General features: G+C 34.2%; 1 protein-coding gene across 2 annotated transcripts; it reads right to left on the bottom strand.

Annotated features, from left to right (window-relative positions):
• LOC109718458 (L-arabinokinase-like) lies at positions 445–18212 on the bottom strand. Of its 2 annotated transcripts, none has more exons than XM_020244716.1 (29): positions 17969–18212; positions 15660–15767; positions 15466–15534; positions 14898–14981; positions 14572–14648; positions 13531–13597; positions 13329–13386; positions 13155–13222; positions 13006–13068; positions 12467–12520; positions 11982–12084; positions 11789–11898; positions 11236–11355; positions 10829–10885; positions 10012–10181; positions 9448–9616; positions 8766–8849; positions 8110–8235; positions 6365–6495; positions 5963–6044; positions 5373–5460; positions 4993–5036; positions 4823–4918; positions 4662–4738; positions 3577–3795; positions 2901–3066; positions 2572–2643; positions 1238–1441; positions 445–746 (listed from the first exon to the last, which is right to left on the bottom strand). In XM_020244716.1, exons 1-29 carry the CDS (start codon positions 18047–18049, stop codon positions 639–641), a joined length of 2955 nt encoding a protein of 984 aa, XP_020100305.1. In that variant the 5' UTR covers positions 18050–18212; the 3' UTR covers positions 445–638. The 2 variants fall into 2 exon arrangements, with proteins under 2 accessions (XP_020100305.1, XP_020100303.1); XM_020244714.1 differs by lacking the exon at positions 17969–18212 and adding an exon at positions 16261–16463.

Raw genomic sequence — 23557 nt, 5'->3', positions numbered from 1 at the left:
GCCTTCAGTGTAGAGACATAAAGATCCAAGGAGGAAACAAATAAACCCAATAAATAGCTGTGAATTATGCAAACCGTATGTACAAAATTGATTCCTATATGATAATTAGTTACCAAAACAACCTTTTTCCCTTGCATTTTTCTTGTTGCATCAATTGTGATAAATTAAACCAATGTAATTCTTTCGAGTACGACAGGACTCTTACTTCTCTGCTTTTATTAAAAGGGACACCAAAAATATTTTTGAAACAAGCTTCTGACAATTCTAATGGCTATTCAGCCTAACAGAAAGTTTTCTTGCATTTGGAGTCTTGGACCTTCATGGTGCCAGTGTTTACTGCTCTATCTAATGGTTACTTAATAAGCCTCAGTTAATATAATTTAAATTAGCAAGGTACCTAAGATAAGAATGACTGATAGAAAATTGAGATTCTGACAACAGAAATTTATTCAGTCAAGGATGAAAGAAAATTTTATTAAATTGAATCCCCTACATTTGTTGTTTCTTCACACACATCAAGATAACAGCCATTGTTGAGCTTGAACTACTAATGATCCTTCAAAGAAGTAACCATTCAAGAAATGTAATTTACAACTAACAAACTGTCCAATCGCAATTAATTTTGCAGATACTTATCTCTAGAGCTGATGCCGCAATTTTAGGTATCCAAATGTCCCAGCACCAGGCGATGACCCCTCAAAGACATAGGGAAAATAGCCGGTAGCAGCTTTGTACCTCTCTTGAATCTGAAAATTCCGAAAAATAACATTAGTAGTCTCAGACCGAAAGAATTAATGAATAATATGGGTGTATTTACATGTGTCGAAGAAAAATCATCTATTTACAAATATCCCCTATAAAGTGTCGTGAAAGTTCCTTACAAAGATCTGCTCATCTTTAGTTAGGCAATCACGATTCATTAGGAGAAGTTGGCTCTGTATTCAGAAAATTTTTTGAAGAGGGGCATTTTGCAAGTACAAAGAATTTCTAAATTTATATATGAAATCTGGGTTTTGCAGGGTATGTATGTAAAAAAACATAATATTGGACTGGTGCTATTTAATCAGCATAATTATTTCTGCAACAGCTAGATAGCAAGCATTAGATGATTCTCAATTGAAACTGCAAATCTTAAAACAAGTGTTTGGAGCTTCATGGTTTTTAGAAAACAAAAATTAAATTTTCATATTTGCATGGTTAAAATATGCAAAAGACACACCTAATAAAGAAAGCTAACCTGAAGGATTTGCTCACTGCTTTTAACACAGTTTCTTCCTATAACACACACAGAGCCACCTGAGCCACCTCCAGTAATTTTTGCACCAAAAAGAGTGCCTTTTCCACCTTGAGCGGAATTTTTATGCTGAATTTCTTGCACTAATTCGACAAGCCTGTCTGTCCCATCTGAGCCAAGGCCACAGTCATTGTAGCTGTAATGACACTGCAAATAGAATAAATCAAATAATGTTATCTGCTTAACTAATGTATATGGTAAGAAAAGATCTAGTAGAATTTCATTGCTCAATGAACATGGAAATTACTTCCTTTTAGAACAATATATATCCAAATGAAACATAAAAGTAATAAAAATTTTTAGCAAGTTTATGTAGAATGGTGTTAGGTAGTTCAAAATGCCAAGGAAATTTTTATCCATTTAATTTGTGTTTGTTTGGGTGGAAGAGAGGGGGAAGTGGAGAGGGGGGAAGTCGTTTATGCCGTAAGCTATCACTCGTTGTTTGGTTCGCCGTAAAATAGTTACGGCCGAAACTCGAGTTAACCCGAAATGGCGTAATTGACTTCGGCCCATCGTGGGCCGAAGTCAATTACGGTGAAGGAGGGTGAAGGAAAAATAATAAAATAATATACTAGATAAAGATAATTATATTTAATTATGGTATTAATTATTTTTTTATTCGGTTGACATATCTAAAATATTATAAAAATTGATTAATCAAGTATTAATTTTTTTTACTTCATAGTTTTATTATTGTATTATTATAATTTATATATAAAAAAATAATTTAATTATTTTAAATTAAATTTTAATTATATAAAAATATAATTATATTATTTTTATTTATTACATTATTTGTTATTTATACATAAATTATAGTTTTACATCATACACTTCCTACCAAACAAACTACAGAACTAATGAAACTCCACTTCCATAACTACAAAACAAACAGCGGAAAAGAAGTAGTTTTCACCGAACTCCACCTCAACCCAAAGTCCACTTCAACCCAAAATCAAGTTTCGGTGAAACAAACATGCCCTTACATATATACTTTTTCAAAATCTAAATTTCAATCTATGCTCCTTAAACATACAATTTCGTTAAAAAAAAAATGCAGTTGGGCGGCCGTCCAATTCATGGGGAAAAATTAGCTTTGTACCATAAAGGGATTTTCTAATAGGTCACTTTTGTTAGTAGAGGGGAATAATATGCAAAAAATTAAGCTTTTGGAGTACAAAATGAAAATTCAGTTGTAAATACATATTTTGCAGGAGTGTATGAAAATATATCAAATCCTAAAAGGGGAAGACATCAAATCCAGCATGAATTATTACCTGATACATAAGTTCACCAAGCGCATGAAGTTGTTCATCTGTTGATCCTGCAGTTAGCAGTGCCTTGAAGGCCTATAAATCAACCAACAATCTTAATTATACGAGAACATGTATGTCTTTTAAATTAAATTTTGTTCAAAATTAAAATCAAACTAGTACTCATTTGCACTATAGAAAACTAATAGGAACATGGAGTGAAATAAATAAAACCTTTACTGCAGCAAATCAATTTCTCTGTACATCTTGATGTTTGGGTTGCAGTAAAAAAAAAGATAGCTAATAATTAAAGGATCTTACTCTGAAATTAATAAATAAATTAAAGGGCCAACCTCAACTCGGAAATTTTCATAAATGGGATGTTTAGTGGGTGCCTTGACTGCATAAGTAAGCTGGGGATTGATTGTGGTTACCATATCTTCATGATCGATATACTTCTCCAAGAATACATTACCAAGTATACTCTGTGGAAGCTTTTTTGCATAGACAGCTTCATATCTACAAATTTAAGTAAAAAAATATAATTTGTCTCGCACTCTGAGTTGATTTGTAAGAAATGTTATTTACATTTGCTATGCAAAAGGAAACAAAACTGGCACTTTGCTATATTCTTTGAAAATTTGCAAGAAAATTATATGATCTCAGATAAGCACCAGGCATTGACAATCTTAAATAATGTTACCACAACAGAAAGTAGGGAATCAAATTTCAAGAAAAAGTAGGGGATCCACAAGTCTATAGCTGAAAAATTATATATTTACATGTGGTACCCTGTAAAATCTGAATTTCATGCTTACCCCAAAAAAGTGTAGTGTTCTACAAAGATAGTCTTATCTTAATCATCAAAATCATAAGAGAAAGTTGGTTTTGCAATAGAAAGCATTTGTAAGAGGAAGCACATTGTAGGTACAGTATATATGAAAATTTCAGACTTTATGCAATCATCTCTAGAATGTAACATCTGGAAACTCATTCCGGACAAAAAGCAAAACCTGATTGTAAATTTACCTGTGTGTTGAAAGGTTGCATAGATAGTCTAAAGAAACTTCGGTTTTGAGTAGCTCATCACTATGGTCTTCATACTCATCGGAATTTATCTCATCCACATAATGAGAAGTGGTGGCACCATCCATTGAATGAAACAACACGGCCTGTGCTGCAGATTTAATAATCTTCCGCCCAATGAATGTACCGACTCGCACAGATCCATAATCTGCCCCGCCAACACTGAAGAACAAGAGTTTAGCCACCAAGAGATTCCAAAAAAATTAAGATTTGCTTAAGAAATAAATTAGTCGGCCTTAAGATGTACATACAGATATTTGCATTTGATAAATAACTTAATATCTCACTTACCATGCACAGAATGACACAAAAAGAAAAGAAAAGCTTAGAGTTCATTGCAAACTGGATTTGTAATATTTGACCTTGGTTTCAAATAAGCCCTTCTAATTTGGCAAAGTTCGCAAACTTCAATTATGATGCTAATTTGATGACCTTCTTAGCCCTTCTAATTTGGCAAAGTTCGCAAACTTCAATTATGATGCTAATTTGATGACCTTCTTCAGATGGAAAGGAAGAACTTTTGCTACATATATGAGACAAGCTTCAAATAAGACTTTTTATTTCATCTAAAAAAGTACAGTGCATCGTCATCAGCACTGAGTCATGAACATTGAAGATTTTGAGGCTGAAATTATAATGATGATAAGGTAGTCTTTTTAATTTTTGCCAGAACAAAATTTAGGGACTAATTGTTAAAATAAAAACTCTAAAATGTAATTGAATAGGGACCAAACTTTATTTTAATTTGTCACTAACCCAGAATGCTTGTTATCCCAACTATTTCTTGTAGACTGCAAAAAAGAACTTTATCACTAATTAGCTCTCTCTTGGATCAGTTTCTTGAAAATGTTACCTTCAAACCTTCTTTCAAATACTTTAATTAGAATTTCCGTGGTTTTCTGTCCAATGCAGTTCAAGCTCTAATTTGAATATAGTCCTTGCTAGCTTCAGTACCATCAATTGTCACTTGAATATGCATTCTTTCAAATATACCAGTTTTTTCATCAAATTCAATGCAGTGCTTTTACCTGTGCCTTATCCCAGAATCAAAACCCCAAAATCGAATGTGACTAGGGATTGTAACCAGTTCCTTTACCTCTGCGGGCTGCAAAAAGTCATATTATACTTTTGGAGCATTACAGCAACATCTTATAGAAAAAGCACTTTTCGATTAACAAGTAATGCCAACCTGGCAAACCATTGCAAGAAGCTTATTAGCTTCTCCACAAGCAGAAGTCATTTGATCCATCACCCCACAAGGAGCTCCAACAATATAGTTCTCAACCTGAAAAGATTGACTTAGTTAGCCATTTTATATCACAAACTTAAAGCCTCGAGAAGGGAACTGAGTAACCATACCTTTTGACAGAGCAATGCTATATCCCTTGGAGAAATATCTAGCCCTGCAGGAAAAATAATGGAAGCCAAATATATCTATCAGATTCACACTGAGAATGAATTTGGTACAAAACATGTCATCACTTAAAAAAATATAAAATGTCCTATGAAGTAAATCTTAGGAACATGGTGAATAATCCACCATACTTAGCGGCAGGGTCATTTCTGCGATAACCGCTGTTTAATATCTGCTGCTGATGTATGGAACAATTGAACTGTAAACTCTTTGTTGGATCTCTTGGCAAATACAGCCAATACTGGATGGGAATATTGGTCGAAGATTCCCAGTAAAGAAAAAAGAAATTAACGTAATCAACATCAGTTTCAGAAAAAAGATTAACCATGAGCAGCGGCAAGCGCAAACATGGTTGCAACCTCCACTGCTGCAGAAGAGGACACTCCTTTTCCCTCTGGAACAGCAGAAGAGACCTGTATTCAGTTCGTGAAGATACATAAAAGAAGAGATAGAGGATTGGCTAATGCGGACAAGTAAAAGAGTACAAAGAGATCCTATTCTGCTTCCTTCAAGCTTATCTTAGATAGTCATAAGTAAGCAGTAGTGTGAATTTAGTACAAAGAGAATGTAGTCTGCTTTATTTAAGTTTATCATAAACAGTTTTCAGCCGCAACTATAGCAAATAGCATTTATACCGACAGCCTCAATGGTGTAATCTCCTTCTAATATAAATGTACGGCTAATCAGCTACTAAGAGCTGCTAGCATAACCTAGCTCCATCCTTTGAACAAGTATTGCAGGAGAACTTTATAAACATTTTTTTTTAAAAAAAAAGCATCCGTTATATATCGAAAGAGTTTGGCTTCATATTAAATTTTTCATGATTCTTTAGTTGACGAAGAATAAATAGTGCAATTATTATCTTTAAACCTATAATAACAAAAAAGCTAATATGAGAGAAAAAAAATGTCGTACAAGTATGCTGATGCTGTCAGGAAAGCGCACACCAAGTTCAGACATCAACACAATAACTGTCCCTGCAACATATGCCGCCCACCTGAAGAACACTTTTCAGTGGATATTAAGGGTTACAACTTGCAAGATGGACTGCATTACTAAAAGAGTAATATATTCCTGCAAAACTATCTTTTCAACATCTGAATTTTCTTATATGCCTTTTAAAATTTAATTTCTTCCTTATATACCCTTAAAATTTTGCCCCTCTTTCAAAAGAGAATAAAATAATCTAAAGAAATGCCCCTGGTATTTCTCTCCCTGAACTGCTTTTTCAAGGAGTTGAGGGAACTATGTAAATAGATAATTTCCTTAGGATTATAGGTAAAAAAAAAAAAGCCCAATTGAATGAGTGTTACTGACCTCTGGGATGGGTCTTGTGCAAAGTACTTATATGCCTCTTCATATGATATTGGTTTCTCGCCATTCATCATATCTGATAAGTCCATGTCAAAGGTCGGTGCCCGGTTACTTAAGTCAGATCCTAAAGATACCTGAATATGGTGTCAATTAGCAGCAATAGAATCAACAATAGAGTTACTAAAAACGTTTAGTCTAAATGTGAGTTTCAAAGAGGACACTGACAAGAAATTATGCGAATGTCCAGAGACAAGAAAAGAGTCATACATTACAAAAGAGGTAATAACTAAGAAAATTATCATTACTTAATTTTATATCAATGAGGTACATCTAATAGAAATGGAGTTCAGCTGGGGTGCTTCTAGAAGCACCAAGTCCTTGATGCAATCAACTTTTTGGCCCTTGGATCAACTATCTTGGCCCTTGGATCATGCACAAAAGGGGGCCTAATTACTAGCCACCATTGTTGATTTTTGATACAATGGCCACAAGGCTTGATTCAAGTGCCAAAAAATTGATAGCACCAAGGATTTGGTGCTTCCGAAAGCATTCCAGCTCAATACATAGAAATGTCTTCATGTAAGAGATGGGAGGGCATGTTATGACTTCCATATCTAACTATCTATGCCTACGAAGGAAAAAAAATCATTACGAAATCCTTGATAGATGCTAGAAGTTCACTTTTTCCATATGCACCCACTTAAGTCAACTTAGTTTTTCTTCCCTTCTCCTCTGATCCTGTGTATTTTTTTTCTATTATTTATCAAGATGTTCTTCGAGAATCTTCCAAAAGGACCAAAAACGAAATAGAAGTGTAAATAACTTAGTTAGAAGATATGTCGGACCACTTCGACATTTGTTTGGGGATTTTATGCTGAGGATAGGAAATTACATTCATAAGGGTTAGTTCCTCACATTAGCCCTGTTGTTTGGTTTGAAATAGAGGAGGGTTTTTTAGTGCAATAGTCTTCTCCTAAAATTTTATTCTAAAAATATACCTGTTAAATTTTTATTTGTAAATATGGTCCTATAAAAGCGGTGAATGGTTCACCGCTTTTAAAGCGGTGAACCATTCACCGCTTTCTTTCTTTTTTTTTACTTCTTTCTATATTTCTACGATGGTAAAAGCGGTGGATGGTTCACCGTTTTTATTCTTTTTCTACTCCTAAAAAGGAGTAATGAATGCGGTGAATCATTCATCGCATTCAGAGGTCTATTTTTATAATTATTTTTTAAAAAAACCTATTTTTACAATTATAAAAATTGATAGGATTATTTATAAAAAAAATTCAATAGAGGAAATCAATTAGGACAAGGGCATAGCAATTTGGAGAGCACATTTCACTATGCACTATGAAATTACTGTCCAAAGGAATAAACAATGTAGCAGAGGTATATTCCTCACTTACAACGAATTGTAAGTGAAGATGACATGTTCATATAGTATCTAATGCGTTTAGGGTGCGTTTGGTTTGGGTTATCCTAACAAGATTACAGGCAATCATGCCAGGATTACTGCGTTTGGTTCATCCAGTATGTAATCTAGTCAGTAATATAGTATTACAAATGGTGCAGGATTACACCGAAAATGTTACTGAGCGGGAGGGTGATATTTCGTATTACTGATGGCTGGTTATCTTGGAATTATGTAAGAGGGATGGGGGAAATATCCTCCACAATATACTTTGTAAGTTTGTAATAACAAACAGATAAGCACTGTAAATAAGAAATATAAAGTAACAACATACAATTTGCAGAACAGGAGAATATCCTTCCCCTTTTTTTGTTTGTCGTGCGAGGACGTGCTTCCATAGTTTTTGCTTAGTGGGATGATTTCTTTGTACAGCAACATGACACGCCTCTCCAATAGGCATCTGTTAAAAAAGAAAATAAGAAATTACAAAAAAAATTATGGTAGACAAATTGCGAGATAGGTAGTATCTTACAGTCTCCTAACAACTACATACATGACTACAAAATGATAAAAGGAAATGTATGGGATAATCCTTCACTAATTCTAATGTTGCAACTCATTGCCCCTGAATACTGCATTCTAGAGTTCTAGAACTTTCACATGTATGGCAAATTCCATTCTTGACAGCTTGACCACCAGAAAACTTCAAGTTTTTCTTGGAAAATACTTATTTTCACCCTCTTATACTACGATTCCCTTTTCCCAGTGTACTTAATACAGGGTCAAGAAGAATATTTTATCCAAAAGATTTACCTGTTGTCAGAAATCTTATAGCGGACAAAGATGGAATTGCAATATTTGAAAAGATTTTGGGACTAGAATGTTCAAGCTCAGGGACTAAGTTGCAATATTGGGATAGAGGGACTATTGATACATTTACCCCTTAAAAAAATCTGGGTGAGGAAAGAAAAGAGGAAAATAAGTACTAACCTGCAAAACTAGGCTTCCAGAATAGTCCGCAATCCCTCCCATTACGTCCAACCTTCCAGGTGCTCTTGTCACATAAAATTCCTCCTGCATCAAAATTGATGACATCAGAAATGGTGCATTTAAATCTGGTAGCTAATTTACCTCCCTTAATGGCTTTTCACGTTAGAAACTGCATTACACCAACTTCCAACAATGGATAATTTTATTTCCGATAACAAATTTCATAAGAAAGTAGTTGGCATTATTACATATTTCAATGTCCCAAAGTTACCAAAAAACTTAAATGAAAATGCGCCATTGTAGAAATATGAAGCAAGTAAATTACAATGATTTTGATATTGTTTGAAAATAAAAGGAAAAGAAAACAATTGCCCCAGTGAATTTACAATTCAGTAGGCATTTGTGAAAAAAGAAAATGTGGATACCACGAAGACTAATGAAAGAAGTAGGTTCAGCAATGACACAACACTTAGCTTCCATATAATATTAAAGCCAATAAATTATCTCCTTAAACTAAAAGATTCCATTACTTTGCCGCCATCAGTTTCCCTTAAGCCATGCCTATTTACTGCTTGTAGGTCAATGGCGTAAAATGTAGGCTTTAAGATTTCATGGGGAACCATGTAAACACTGATGTTTGTGGGGGTTTTCTGCAATCTTAGCATTTGAGTTAGATGAAAACCTCCCAGTTGAAAAACGCAGCTGCAGCGACCTGGTCCCTTAACATGTGCTTCTCAGTATATTTTCCTGGATCAGCTTCACTAGCGAGATTCGACAGGCTGTTCAGAAATGCTACTGTATCCGACAAGCCATGCAGTTCTCCATGAAGAATCTCAAAGTTCTCAATACATCTAGCATAAGATACACTTGATGTCATTTATTCTGTCAAAGATATTTGCAGTATATACCCCTATAGAATTATCTAATTACCTATATACTCCTGAAGATCTGAATTTTCATAAATGTTCTTTGAAAGCTTAAGTTCTTACATTTATGTGCTTGTACCTACAAAACATGCCCTTCTTGATAACCCATATTTAATACAAACAACTTTCCCGCGTGATTTGCACCTCAATTTTTCTGAAAAAACCGACACTTTTGAGGAGTATGTGAAAATTCAGATTTCGCATATGCATAGATGTAAATGGATGATTTTGCAGCAATATATGTATGTAAAAGCTTTTTTGACATGTAGATATATTTCATAAAATCATGGAATTGTTGGGCAGAATAATGAGTAACTCACAACTCTTCCGAGTATGCACTCCCATTTGTTTCCACATTTGGCGGTGCAAGGTGAAGGCCCACTTCATTTTCAGCCATAGAATACCATTCTGGTATGTTGATTTCCCTTCCTGGGGCTCGTTGCAATTGATACCCAAGAATGATCGCATCATGCAACCGCCTTACCCCACTCTGCAATTTTTTTTAAAAAAAAAAAACATGTGAAAGAAAAAAAATGCATTAACCAAGGGTTTTTAGAATAATTGGGACAAGGGTTATTTGGAACCAACTCAGTTATAAGCTAGCTGGTATCGGGTTACATAATTATTCACTAATATCAAAGGATTAAATAGGAGTTACAGTTTGGTTTTAACCAGTCCCCCCACCACCCCCTCCCCCCCTAAAAAAAACCACCATTAAGCAGAAATCATTTAGTTTTCATCTACGTGACCCAAAAATGAACAAATTTTTTTAAAAGAAAACTGAAACCATAAAATGTTGTCCCACAACCAATGTTTTGAGTTGTTTGACTTAATTATTGCAGTTCGTGGCTAATTTTAGAAGTGGCTATCCTTCCAATAGCCCGAATCCTAATTCCTAATGCATAAACCCGTCTTTCCTTTCCTTAATCTGATCTGATAATAAACAAGAAAAGTATTATTGAGCTCTTAGGGTTCTTTGACTCAACAAGCATGTGATCTGACCGATACTTAATGCAACAAACCAATTGTCACTGAATTACGATACTACACAAATAGTATCCAGAAATGATCTAATTCTTAAAATAATCAGCATTAAAATCTTGAGCTCAAGGCTTATAATATATAAACGATACCTACCTTTGTTGATGCATGACATTTTCCATTAGCAATATCCTGTAGAATGTTGGAAGCAACCTGCAAAAGGGCAATAATAAAGGTGTTGCTGCTACATGAACAGTTGAGTCTGAAAGTACATAACGCCACTCCAATTTATAAATAACATGCACAAACCCTTCAAAGATTTGACCACACATGTATAATTTGAAACAGACAATAGTTTGCAAGGTCATAACAAGTTCTCAAATTATTGAGATAATACTAAACAAGTAGCAAGTTTTAAGTGCCAAAAGAATCTTGAAGAACTATTTTTGGGGCATGCTAAGAGATTGTACTTAGAAAATTCGTAATAATAAAGCTCAAAGCAACTAGATAATTTAGAGATTTCACATTTCTGCAGGAGGTAGACAATCAGAAAAATAGAGTACTTCGCCACCGTTAATGCCACCATCATAGCATGGTTTAAGAGTAAGTGCACGTGCGATATAAGGCATCCACTGTCCGCTAAGTAAATCCCTCCTGATCATCTCAACACCACCCTGGTGGTACTGCATAAGATGATGTATAAAGACATAAATTTTTATCAAATTCAGGATGGAGCAATATTTTTCCAAAATAAACTGAATACCTAAAAGAATAGATAAATTAGACAACAGTACCCTACGAGTTTAGACAGCTTTAGTTTGGTCCCAAACCTTAAATTTGTATCCCTAACCTTGGAATTTGGTTGCAATCTTACAATTTTCATTATGTTTCTTGGTTAAATTGGACAAAAATGGCTGCAAAACCATCATATGAGATATCTGAAAACTAAAGATTGCATGGTTATTTCTGTCCAGTTTGACTTAGAAATTTGGACCAAAAGGGTCAAGCACAATAAATTAGAGGGCTATTTCTAATAAATTTTGGGACCAAACTGAAACAACGGTATCGAGGTCTCCTAGTGCAAGTTACCCTTGAGAAAGAATAGAAAAGGTTTACCTCAAGCATATTTCTCAAGAAAGGCTCTTCATTGAAGTAGTCTCTCCGTACAAAAACAAAAGGCAACTTATATGCTAAAGCTTCACTGACTGTGCCATACCCAATTTTACCTGAAGTAACAGACAGGTGAACCATGTTAAGCTTAATTTTTTCCAAGAAGAAGCTGCAATTTGAAAGATTTCAATTATATTACCAAGCATGCAATCAGATGAAGCAATTACATCAGGCGTGTATACATCTCTTGGAAGCTTTATAAAGTTAGGAGGAAGCTCTTGGTCATCGGGTGCTCCACAGACCTTCAAGTGAAAAAGGATAAATATAATTAGAGTTAATCACTTATATCTCTACAGAATTATCTATGGCTATATGTTCCTGCAGAAACTAAATTTATCTACCACTGTAACTACAAAATGACTCTCATTGAAAAGATTTTCTTAATACAAAATCAACTTCCCCACATGTTGGATGACTCCCCAACTTAAGTAAGAGCATCTTCTCAATAAGCTGCACTTTCAAGGGGATATATATATATATATATATATATATATATATATATATATATATATATATTGCCAGCATATATATATGTAAAATCTCCTTTTGATTGCTTAGAAGTAAAGTTCGACAGTTCTCTGTTTGTTTGAATAATGACTTCCTTAAACAGCTAAAAAAACATACCAGACATAGCCAACCAGTAGGCAACCATTCTTGCTTCAGCTTCCATCCAGCTGGCTGTAGGTGTAGGATATCGAATAACATGAGATAACAAATGTAAAAGAAAATCATCAGTAATTCACCCATTAGTAGATATTAACTCAGAGATAACACAACGATGAGGTGCTTTAATGTAGAACAGATTAGGGGCCCGGAGTAGGGGCTAATTGCAAAGACCAAATGGAATTTCAATATAAAAAAAGAGAATTCTCCTATATTTCTTCCATAGAGAACTAGGATGTTTCAAACAACAGAAAAAGTACTATCCAAGAACATGTGTATATATAGGTACATACGTCCAGCATGCAACAATAACATCCCCTTTCAAGAGAAAAAGATTCTCTCTTTTTTTATTTTTTCATGTAGCTAGCAATCGATCAACTAGAATATGCATAGTTGAGTACTTGATCTATTCCTTATAGTAAACTATTGAAAGAGAGAAAAGTTAAATGAAAATTTTGTTATAATTTCTTATTAAGAAAAACTAACTATGAATATTCTACCTGTCCGCCAAAATTGAAAATAAGAACCTTTACATCATCTCCAATTCCTAGTTCTTCACGCACCTGAATCAGCACGAAGAATGATACACCATACAGCAAACAGTTATCATTCATTAAAACATAACCCAATTTATGAGGGGAAAAATTACCTCTTGTCGAGATTTGTGCAATCTCCTCACAACCAAAGGAACATCAATTACATCTCGGAAGGCAGGCACTTCAAATCTCAAAACAAATGTTTATTAAATAAATTCATTTGTATACAAAAGGAGAGATGGAAGGTACTTCAAAAAACCACATGATTGGAATGTCTGCCAACATACTTGGGCAATAGCCTGGAAGCCGGAGAACTAGCTCACAATGAGAATAGTCTTCAGCAATCTGCATCAAAAGATGAAATGGAAAGACGTTGCGGAAGTTTATATTTCCAAAGATAGAAATCACGAGGTATGGTAGAGCTTCTCTAAAGAAAAGAAAAAAAGTAAATCATGGCATACTGTACAGGCTAGTTAAGGAAAAAGTTACCTGCCACACTGTAGAACGATGCAGGTGACCGGCAGCCATGACATACTCTGCATATATGAAATCCCAACTGCAAAATTAAGAAAGTAATGAAAAGTAAATCATCTATCATAAACAATTACAGACATAAAGGTGAAAATTATTGCGCATACTAGGATTCTGGCAACAATAATTGACAATAATGAACTCGCAGATAATATTATCTGATGTTAATATGAGTCAATTTCGAGAAAGATCAAAAAGATCATCTTCAAGGAAATTGGAGGCAGTTATCAAATCATTGAATACTTCAAACTATTAATGATGGCTGCTTGATAATTTCAACCAATGATTTAAGTGCCAATCAGCATGGGCCGTGCCCACCGTGCCAACAAAATTTGAGCATGATACAATCCCCGTACCGATGGCAGGGTTTAAAATCATCTTTTGTTTGAACTTAGAAAGTAGTTACATCAATAAAGTGTAAAAGATTTGATAAAGATATATAATATACCGATGCCGAAAATAAGCATTTTATGCCTGTGTCAGCACACAGTTACTTTGTAAATGGCACATATCGGCACAACGTGGCATGGCATGCACTGTGCCATACTGTGCCGACAACTGCTTGGCACACCCCTGTGCCGTGGCACTTATATCCTTGGTTTCAACAATAGATGCATCACCATATAAATGATTCCATTATTTCCTACTGCCTTGGCATACCAAGCCATCACTCTAGATATATATGACATAGAAATGTCTACTTTCGTACAAAACTGTAGTATATTTTCACTATGGAAAGTTATATCATCTTCAACCTCATATATTTCCCTCTTCTTCCTCTGTTCTCACATCTTTCAACTCATTACGCAATTTATGATTATTTAAAAAGGAAAGAACCCCTATTTTTTGAAAGGTCAGGCCACCGGAAAGCTAATCAATTGATTATTCCACCTAGACAAAGTTACAATACTAAGAGGAAAGTTTGATGACTAAATGATGTATCATTTTGGTAAAAGCACATGCAAATGAAACTTAAATAGGAAAAAAAAAATCAAGTACCTAAAGTTTGTGACGCAAACAGATCGGATTCCAGCATCTGCTGCCGCTCGACATGCTACCGGAACAACATCAGAGACCTATTGCCGCCACAATCATTTGCAACAACAAATTTAGCAACAAAGTTTCCTCCCCAAAAAGCACAAAATATGTTGTCGGAAACAAGTCATGCATCAAAGGGAAAAGAACAATGCCACTTGATCTACCACTTGATCATGTATCTTTGCTGAAAATTAATGGTACATTCTTCTATGTAATAATACATGGGCAACATAAATTAGCATAACGTGAGGTTTAGTTGTGAAACTGATGAGATTGTAAGAAAGTACCACAAGGTCAGCTTTAATGTATTTCAGCCACTCTACTTCAGTTGCCATAATAGTAGCCCGAGGCACCATTGCAGTTTGAGCATACTGCACAGGAAGAAAAATTTTAAGATTATACAAGAACAAATCAGAATATCAACAATATATCATACCACAAATCAAATAACTTCTTTAATACAACACAGTAAGTACATTATTGGCCCAATTCTAAAAGAGTTTCTCTCCTCGAGAAGCAAAAGCTGCGCATGAGGCAAAATAGGAGTCTAGAGCTTCCGGCTGTGGCAGGAAGCCAAATGAATTGTTGGTCCCCAAAAGCAAAAGCTTAGATTTAAAGCTTAAGCTTCCAAGCTACAACTGGAAGCTACAGTTGTGAAAGGGATATACTGAAAAAATTGTCCAGGCTTGCTCTAACAGCGCTATAGCTGACCAGCTCTACTTGAGTGAGTGTATTAACCTAACATTTAAAGCTTAGGAGAGTGAATAAAACACAAGATAAAATCTCCTGCAAATATGAGTGGAGAGAGGAAACATAAGAAAAATGACAAAAAAAAAATGGGGATGAAGAAGATACCTTCTCTAAAGAGGCAAGGCAATCAACAGTCAAAGCATCAGCTTGCACAGCTCCACAGTCCAACAAAACCTATTCATCCAATTTTCACCAAAGCAACCATACAGTAGCATTAGTAACATCTCAGACTAAAGCAACATATGAAGCACAAAATCTACTAATTTTAATACTATCACTTCTAAACTGAACCAATCAACCTTCCTAAGATGGAGATTGGGTGAATTAATCTCAGTCGTATACACGTAATCCGGAGAACCCGTTACAACATGAACTACATGACCGGCGGCAATCAGATGCCGCACTACCTGAAAACAGAGGAAAATAATGATCCCCATCAGCAAATCTTCAAATTATATTAAAGTAACAAGACAACACAGCGTATTCAGGTCTCGATGCATGCATGGCCACACGTAAAATATACAATTTTGCACACTTTAATTGCATCTAATAACCATCGAAGAGCAATTTTACCAATTTCCTAGTTTCTCCCAAAGTAGAAAATCGTCACGCTATGCCACAAATAAAAATAAATAATCAACATATAGCACAGTTTAATCAGATCTAGATTCATACAAACACACGCAAGTAAAAAAACACAATTTTTGCCCTTTAATCATACATAACAAAAGTCCAATAACAACACCCATTCGCCAATTTTTATCCTGTTGTCCGAAATTACCATCAACAAAACCCCAATTCGAAGAACAAATGTAGAAAAGGCGCAGTGTAGATCCGGAAAACGAATTAGATCTACGAAAAATGACAACGTATGGGAGATCGCCAACTGAACCGAACTACCTCGACGACGCGGGTGGCGTGGCCGAATCCGTGGCCGGTGACGTAGTAGGCGAAGGTGAGGGCACCGCCATTGCCGCTCATCGTGAGCTCCTTCTCCCTCCCCCGTTCTAGAGCCCTAGCATGCGAGTGAGGAGAGGAGTTGGGATCGCAAAAACCCTAATTCGAGGCGAGAGAGAGAGAGAGAGGAAATGGGGGCAGGTTTGCGACATCTTCGAATTGGTGGTGGGCGGGGTTGTAACCGTTTTCACGTGCGGTCGCAGTGGAAGTGTGAGAGATGGGACGGGGACGAGAGGAAGAGTCAAAGGCGTTGACCAATCAATCACGGCGCGAATCACGAGGCGAGGAGTTAGAGGGTGTGCGGAGCGGCAAATGTACCCGGTAACTTCCCAACGTGTATATAGGGCTTTTTTTGCATTTGACCCCCTCAAAATATTTTTTTTATAAATACCCCATCAAATTTATAATTACAAATTTGGCCCTATCCCCGCCACGCAGGCGCCATATTAGCGCCATGGTTTTAAGTTGAACACAGTGAATCAATCATCTTGTTCAAACACGGTGAATGGTTCACCGTATTTCATACCTATATTCCCTTCTTTCTCCTTTTTATTTTTCTTATATTTTTTTCACAATATATAGGTTTAGACATGGTGAATAGTTCACCGTGTTCAACTTAATAAACTGGCCTCAGCTCCGCTCACGTGGCGGTGACATGGCGCCTGCGTGGCAGTACTAGAGTTATTTTTGCAAATATAAATTTGCTGGGGCTATTTTTAAAATAATTTTTTTTTCAGAGGGCTAAATGCAAAAAAAGCCCGTGTATATATGATGATGATGATGATGGGGATTATGAGAGTGTGTGTGCGGACTTTTTCACAAAATAATCCTCTAAAATTTTATAATTTGCAAAATAATCCTATAAAATTTGTGTTTGACAAACTAATTATCTCTTCACCATGTATCAAGACGCCGTAAATTATCCACCACATTCTGAAAATCTCTCAGCTTTTTAAAGGCGGTGGATCGTTCACTGCATTTAACGATTCACCGTCTTCGTCATGGTTAGAATTGTACAGAAAATAAAAAAAAAAGAAGAAATTGTTAGGATTATAGGTAAATTATTAAAATTTTTATTTGATTGTTAAAATTGTATGAATAGATTTTTACGATTTTGAGATTGTTAAAATTATATATGATTTGTTAAAATTTTTATAAAGCTGTTAGAGTTACATATGGAAAAAAGAAAAAAATAGTAAATAAGCGAAAGACGGTAAATAATTTATCGATTTTGTGAAAAATTAGAAAAAATTCAAAAGTTCTACATGGCAAAAGAAAATTTAGTATGTATATTTTTTTTTGTAGTGTTATTTACTTAATTAGAAAATTTTATAGGATCGTTTTGAAAAAAAAATCCGTGTGTAATGGGGGAGTTGCATGGATAGTTATTTTGTTCTATAGCGTGAGAGAGTGATATGAAATGGATATTTGGATAAGGAAACATTGTGGATTCCTATAATTATTATTATTATTATTATTATTTTTGAGATATAGATAGCACGATACCCGCTTCGTTTATTTCATTTAGTAATAAACTTAGCTAGAAATGTGAATCAATTAGGATTCGAACTTGGGTCTCTATTATTATTAATTATTAATGTATTAATACACATANACAACGTATGGGAGATCGCCAACTGAACCGAACTACCTCGACGACGCGGGTGGCGTGGCCGAATCCGTGGCCGGTGACGTAGTAGGCGAAGGTGAGGGCACCGCCATTGCCGCTCATCGTGAGCTCCTTCTCCCTCCCCCGTTCTAGAGCCCTAGCATACGAGTGAGGAGAGGAGTTGGGATCGCAAAAACCCTAATTCGAGAGAGAGAGAGAGAGAGAGAGAGAGAGAGGGGAAAGGGGGGGATGTTTGCGACATCTTCGAATTGGTGGTGGGCGGGGTTGTAACCGTTTTCACGTACGGTCGCAGTGGAAGTGTGAGAGATGGGATGGGGGAGAGATGAGAGTCAAAGGCGTTGACCAATCAATCACAGCGCGAATCACGAGGCGAGGAGTTAGAGGGTGTGCGGAGCGGCAAATGTACCCGATAACTTCCCCAACGTGTATATATGATGATGATGATATGATGATGATGATGTCATCATTATGATGGGGATTATGAGAGTGCGTGTGTGCGCGGACTTTTTTACCAAATAATCCTCTAAAATTTTATAATTTGTAAAATAATCCTATAAAATTTGTGTTTGGCAAACTAATTCTATTCACCACGTATCGAAACGCGGTGAATCATTTACCGCATTCTGAAAATCTCCCAGCTTTCTAAAGACGGTGAATCGTTCATTGCATTTAACGATTCACCGTCTTCGTCATGATTAGAATTGTACAGAAAATAAAAAAAAAAAGAGAAATTGTTAGGATTATAGGTAAATTATTAAAATTTTTATTTGATTGTTAGGATTGTATGAATAGATTATTACGATTTTGAGATTGTTAAAATTATATATGATTTGTTAAAATTTTTATAAAGCTATTAGAGTTATATATAGAAAAAAGAAAAAAATAGTAAATAAGCGAAAGACGGTAAATAATTCATTGCTTTGGTGAAAAATTAGGAAAAATTCAAAAGTTCTACATGGCAAAAGAAAATTTAGTATGTATATATTTTTTTTATAGTGTTATTTACTTAATTAGAAAATTTTATAGGATCGTTTTGAAAAAAAATTCCGTGTGTAATGGGGGAGTTGCATGGATAGTTATTTTGTTCTATAGCGTGAGAGAGTGATATGAAATGGTCCAAATGGATATTTGGATAAGGAAACATGGTGGATTCCTGTAATTATTATTATTATTATTATTATTATTATTATTATTATTTTGAGATATAGATAGCACGCTACCCGTTTCGTTTATTTCATTTAGTAATAAACTTAGCTAAAAATGTGAATCAATTAGGATTCGAACTTGGGTCTCTATTATAATTAATTATTAATGTATTAATATTATATATATATATATATATATAAATTATATATATATATATATATATTATATATATATTATGAGTGGGCTACTATGGCTGATTGAAGCACGGAGCCTTCCAGTGTTCCGCTCGTTTTCGATGTTGCGACTTTTCGAGATTGTCGATCAGGCTCGTAAACTTGATCTAGGTAATTTGAAGTACCTGAAACTAATATTTTATGATTTACGATATCATTCCCTAGTAACGAAGGGCCTCAAAATCAATGGCTGAAAATAAAATCTTACAAAATATAATAATATGACATTTAAAATTTTAAATAAAAAATTGATCTGTTTTATATAGTATAAGATTTCTATCAAAATTTCAAGTGATTTGATATTTCTACACGTTAAACTTGCAAACGGCTCACTACGGCCATTGAATTTGTTGATTTGAGGCCCATTCGATCAACTAGGCAAATGATATTGAAAATTATAAAAATTTATTTTCTAGGTTCCAAATACTCTAGATCAAGTTAACGGAGCGATCGGACATTCGAAAGTCGCAATATCGAAACGAGCTGGAAGCACGGAAGTCGTGTTCCGATAGCATAGTAGCCTCACTCTATATATATATATATATATTATATATATATATATATATAATATATTATAGAGCAGGGCTGGCTTGCTCTCAGAGCACGGGCTCGTGTCCTGAGCTATTTTCGATGATGGAATTTTCGAATCGACGATCGGTCCGTTGACTTGATCTAGCGCATTTGAAGTTTCTAGAAAATAATTTTTGCGATTTTTCGATATCATTACCTAGTGATCGAAAGGATTCAAAATTCATAATTTTTAATGAGTTGATATTACGCGTTTTCAGTTTAACGATGTAGAAGTATTCAAATCAGATGAAATTTGATAGAAAATTCTTTACTATCTACAACAAGATCTATATTTCTGATCGAAAATTTTAGTGCTATATCACCCACTTTTTATAGGATTTTTATTTCAGCGTTAAAATTATTGATTTGAATTCTTTCGATTGTAGGTAAATGATATCGAAAAATCGCCAAAAATTATTTCTAGAAACTTTAATACGCTAGATCAAGTTTAACGGAGCGATCGTCGATTCGAAAACTCCATCATCGAAAACGGCTCAGGACACGGAGGCCTCTCGTCTCTGGAGAGCACGCAGCCCTGCTCATTATATATATATATATTATATATATAATATATATATGGAGTTTACTCGGATTACTACAGATTTGTTTTTTATGATAGAGCTTCCAAATCGACGATCGGCACCGTGAACATGATCTAGACATTTAAATTATCTAGAATCAAATTTCACGATTTTTTGGCATCACTATACTGAACGATTAAGGGGTCACAAATCTATAATTTAATGGCGATATGGTGCGTTTGCACGTTTAACGGTATAGAAGAGTTCAAATCAACTAAATTTTGTTAAAAATTCTTTAAACTATTTAAAATAAGATCTATACTCTAGATCTCAAATATAAAAATTGTATCATCACTTTTTGAAGATATTCATTTCAGCCGTTCATTTTTCTGTTCACTTGATGGAACAAGAGAAATATCGAAAATGTGTGAAATTTGATTCTCGATAGTTTAAATAGTTTAGATCATGTTTAACGGTGACGATCATTGGAAGCTCTATCATCGAAAACAATCGGTAGTAAATCAAGCCGTTTACTACCGATAGTATTCTAGCAAAATCTAATAATATATGATCATTAAGGGACATATCTATACCTCTATACCTATACATTATTTCTCCTAATTTTTTGCCACGTGGCGAATTCTCCTTCACTCTTTTCTCTTCTCTCTTTCCACTCTCATTTTCACCCAATGTTTCATCTTCCTAAATCCCCACTCAATTAATGTGTTTATATAATACCATCTCCACCAAATGCTTCATCTTCCTAACCCCCCCATCTCTCAATTAATATGTTTACATGGTTTTATCTCCATTTCTTCATATCTTTTTTTTCATATTATTTTTTTTTCTCCCCCTTATCTCTCAATTAATATGTTTACATGGTTTAATCTCCATTCCTTCATATCTTTTTTTTCTTTTTTTCTTGGCGCACAAAAAGGGCTCATGTTTTGTAACTTTTTAAAATTTTTTGTTGTGTGTGGATTGAAATTAGGGTTTCGAGGATCGCGATGGAGCGCTGCAGAAGAAAACGGTGATAGATTTGGAGTCAGTGAGAGAGAAGAAGCAGTGGATGTGGATACGGGATTGATATGATCGTGACTAAAGAAGAGCTGGACACTAGCGGCAAAGACGATGTAAAGATCGGAATTTGCCTCTCCGATGTCAATAGTGCAATGAAGATGTGTATGGGGTAAAAAAATTTTATTGCTTATTTTATTATTATTATGTGTAATTTATTTATCGAAATTATAAATTTTGTTATATCTATATCTATATCTATTTTATATTTTATATTTGTGTTTATTGAAGTCCCATATCAAATCAAAAAATTTAAAATTTTTATTTTATTTATATTTTATATTCTATAGTATCATTCTGCCGCAATGCGCGGGTAACTTCACTAGTTTTTCACTAATTACTAATTCTTATTGTTTGATTTGCCATAAATAAATTGTCTGTAGCTCAAATTTTTTTATTTTTTTTTATTTTTTCAATGTGCCCAAGTCCCAACTGAGTGAGCGAAAAGTATTAAAAAAAAAGTTTTAAAAAATAATTGTTAAATTTTTTTAAACCATCTCTTTTATGTGTTAGTGTGAACTTTTTTGATTAAACAAACAAAAAAAAAGGAATAATTATAGCTCCAAAGCCAGCAAAATTGAAAATACCTTTAATTGTATGAATTTACTAGTATTTCAACAATATATAAGAGCAATATTATGCTGGTAAACAATGAGAAAGTATTTTCTATCACAGTTATTTTACATATAAATAATAAAAAGAGTTAAATTTCATATTGACTCCTGTAGTTTAGCTCATTTTCACTTTGTCACCTCGAGGTTTAAAAAATTTTATTTTTTCCCCTCCAATGGTTTGACTCATTTTTACTTAATCATCATGTGATTTTTAAAAATATTCAATTTGCCACCTTATTTGATATATACTGTTTTGGTAAAATAAAAATTAAATTATAGAAGGATAAAGTAAAACTTTTTAAACAGACGAAATAAAAATAAGCTAAATAATATGGAGGCAATTTGAAGTTTATCCTAAAAACAATCAATTAAAGATCTTTATGTTGTTCAAAAGTACATGAACAATTTTTCCTTAACATTGTTTTAATAAAAAAGTACTTTACTCCTCTTGATTATGTTTTATATAATATAACTACTATACAGAAAAAAAAAAGAAAAATTTATTTCCCTAGAAAAGGACAAAGGACATGTAAATGACCTTGACAAATGATTGAATCCAGGGGCCCAGTTCCAATAATGTTACAAACTTGCCTTACAAATGTGAGTTATCAATAATTGAATGGATGATAAGAAAATAGGCTTTTTTTGCAATTAGCCCCCCGAAAAAATTTATTTTAAAAATAACTTCAGCAAATTTAAATTTTAAAAAATGGCCCTGACCTTGCCACGCAGGCGTCACATCAGTGCCACATGGACGGATTGGGGCGTTAAGTTGAACGCGGTAAACCATTCACCGTGTTTCATACTTATCTTTTTCATAATACGTATATTTTTTCACCGTGTTTCATATTTATTTTTTTCATAATACGTATATTTTTTCTTTCCCTTCCCTTGCCCCAAACATGGTGAACCATTCACCATGTTTAACTTAACTATCTGGTCCAGCCCGGCCCGCATGGCGCTGACGTGGCGCTTGCGTGGCAGGACCAGAGCTATTTTTGCAAATTTAAATTTGTTAGGACTATTTTTAAAATAAATTTTTTTCAGGAGGCTAATTGCGAAAAAAGCCCTAAGAAAATATATTTCAAATGCCAAAAATAAGCAATTAATAGTTTAATACTGCCACAAATCTCCCATAATACTATTCTTATATATTATTAATGTATCAATATTATGATGTAGGCAAACTTGATTAATTGATGCACACTGACAAAAAATGTCACATAAAATTACTAATACAGCAACCACAAGCAAAAGCAATAGATATTACAAAAAATTTAAATCACTATTAGGATTATTCAAATATGTTCCCACNCCTTGTGAACATTTTTCATTTTACAAGGGTCAAAGTGTAGGTTTTTAAATGACAGGGGGGAATGTATTGACATGGAGATTTTAGATAATATATATATATATATATATATATATATATATATATATGGAGTTTAC

This window comes from Ananas comosus, linkage group 12 (genome assembly GCF_001540865.1).
Source record: "Ananas comosus cultivar F153 linkage group 12, ASM154086v1, whole genome shotgun sequence".
In the NCBI taxonomy this organism is placed as follows: Eukaryota; Viridiplantae; Streptophyta; class Magnoliopsida; order Poales; family Bromeliaceae; genus Ananas; species Ananas comosus.
Note: the sequence above shows the minus strand (reverse complement) of the source record. Positions and strands in the feature narration are given on the sequence as shown.

Bases quoted from the DNA above. Each gene is read 5' to 3' on its own strand.
- LOC109718458 (XM_020244716.1), bottom strand. From the start codon at position 18,049: ATGAGCGGCAATGGCGGTGCCCTCACCTTCGCCTACTACGTCACCGGC. The intron at 14,982-15,465 runs GTATCTTCTTCA...CTTCCTGTGCAG, and splicing joins GCCTTGCCTCTTTAGAGAAG to TATGCTCAAACTGCAATGGT. The intron at 13,598-14,571 runs GTACTTGATTTT...TTAATTTTGCAG, and splicing joins GTTTGCGTCACAAACTTTAG to TTGGGATTTCATATATGCAG.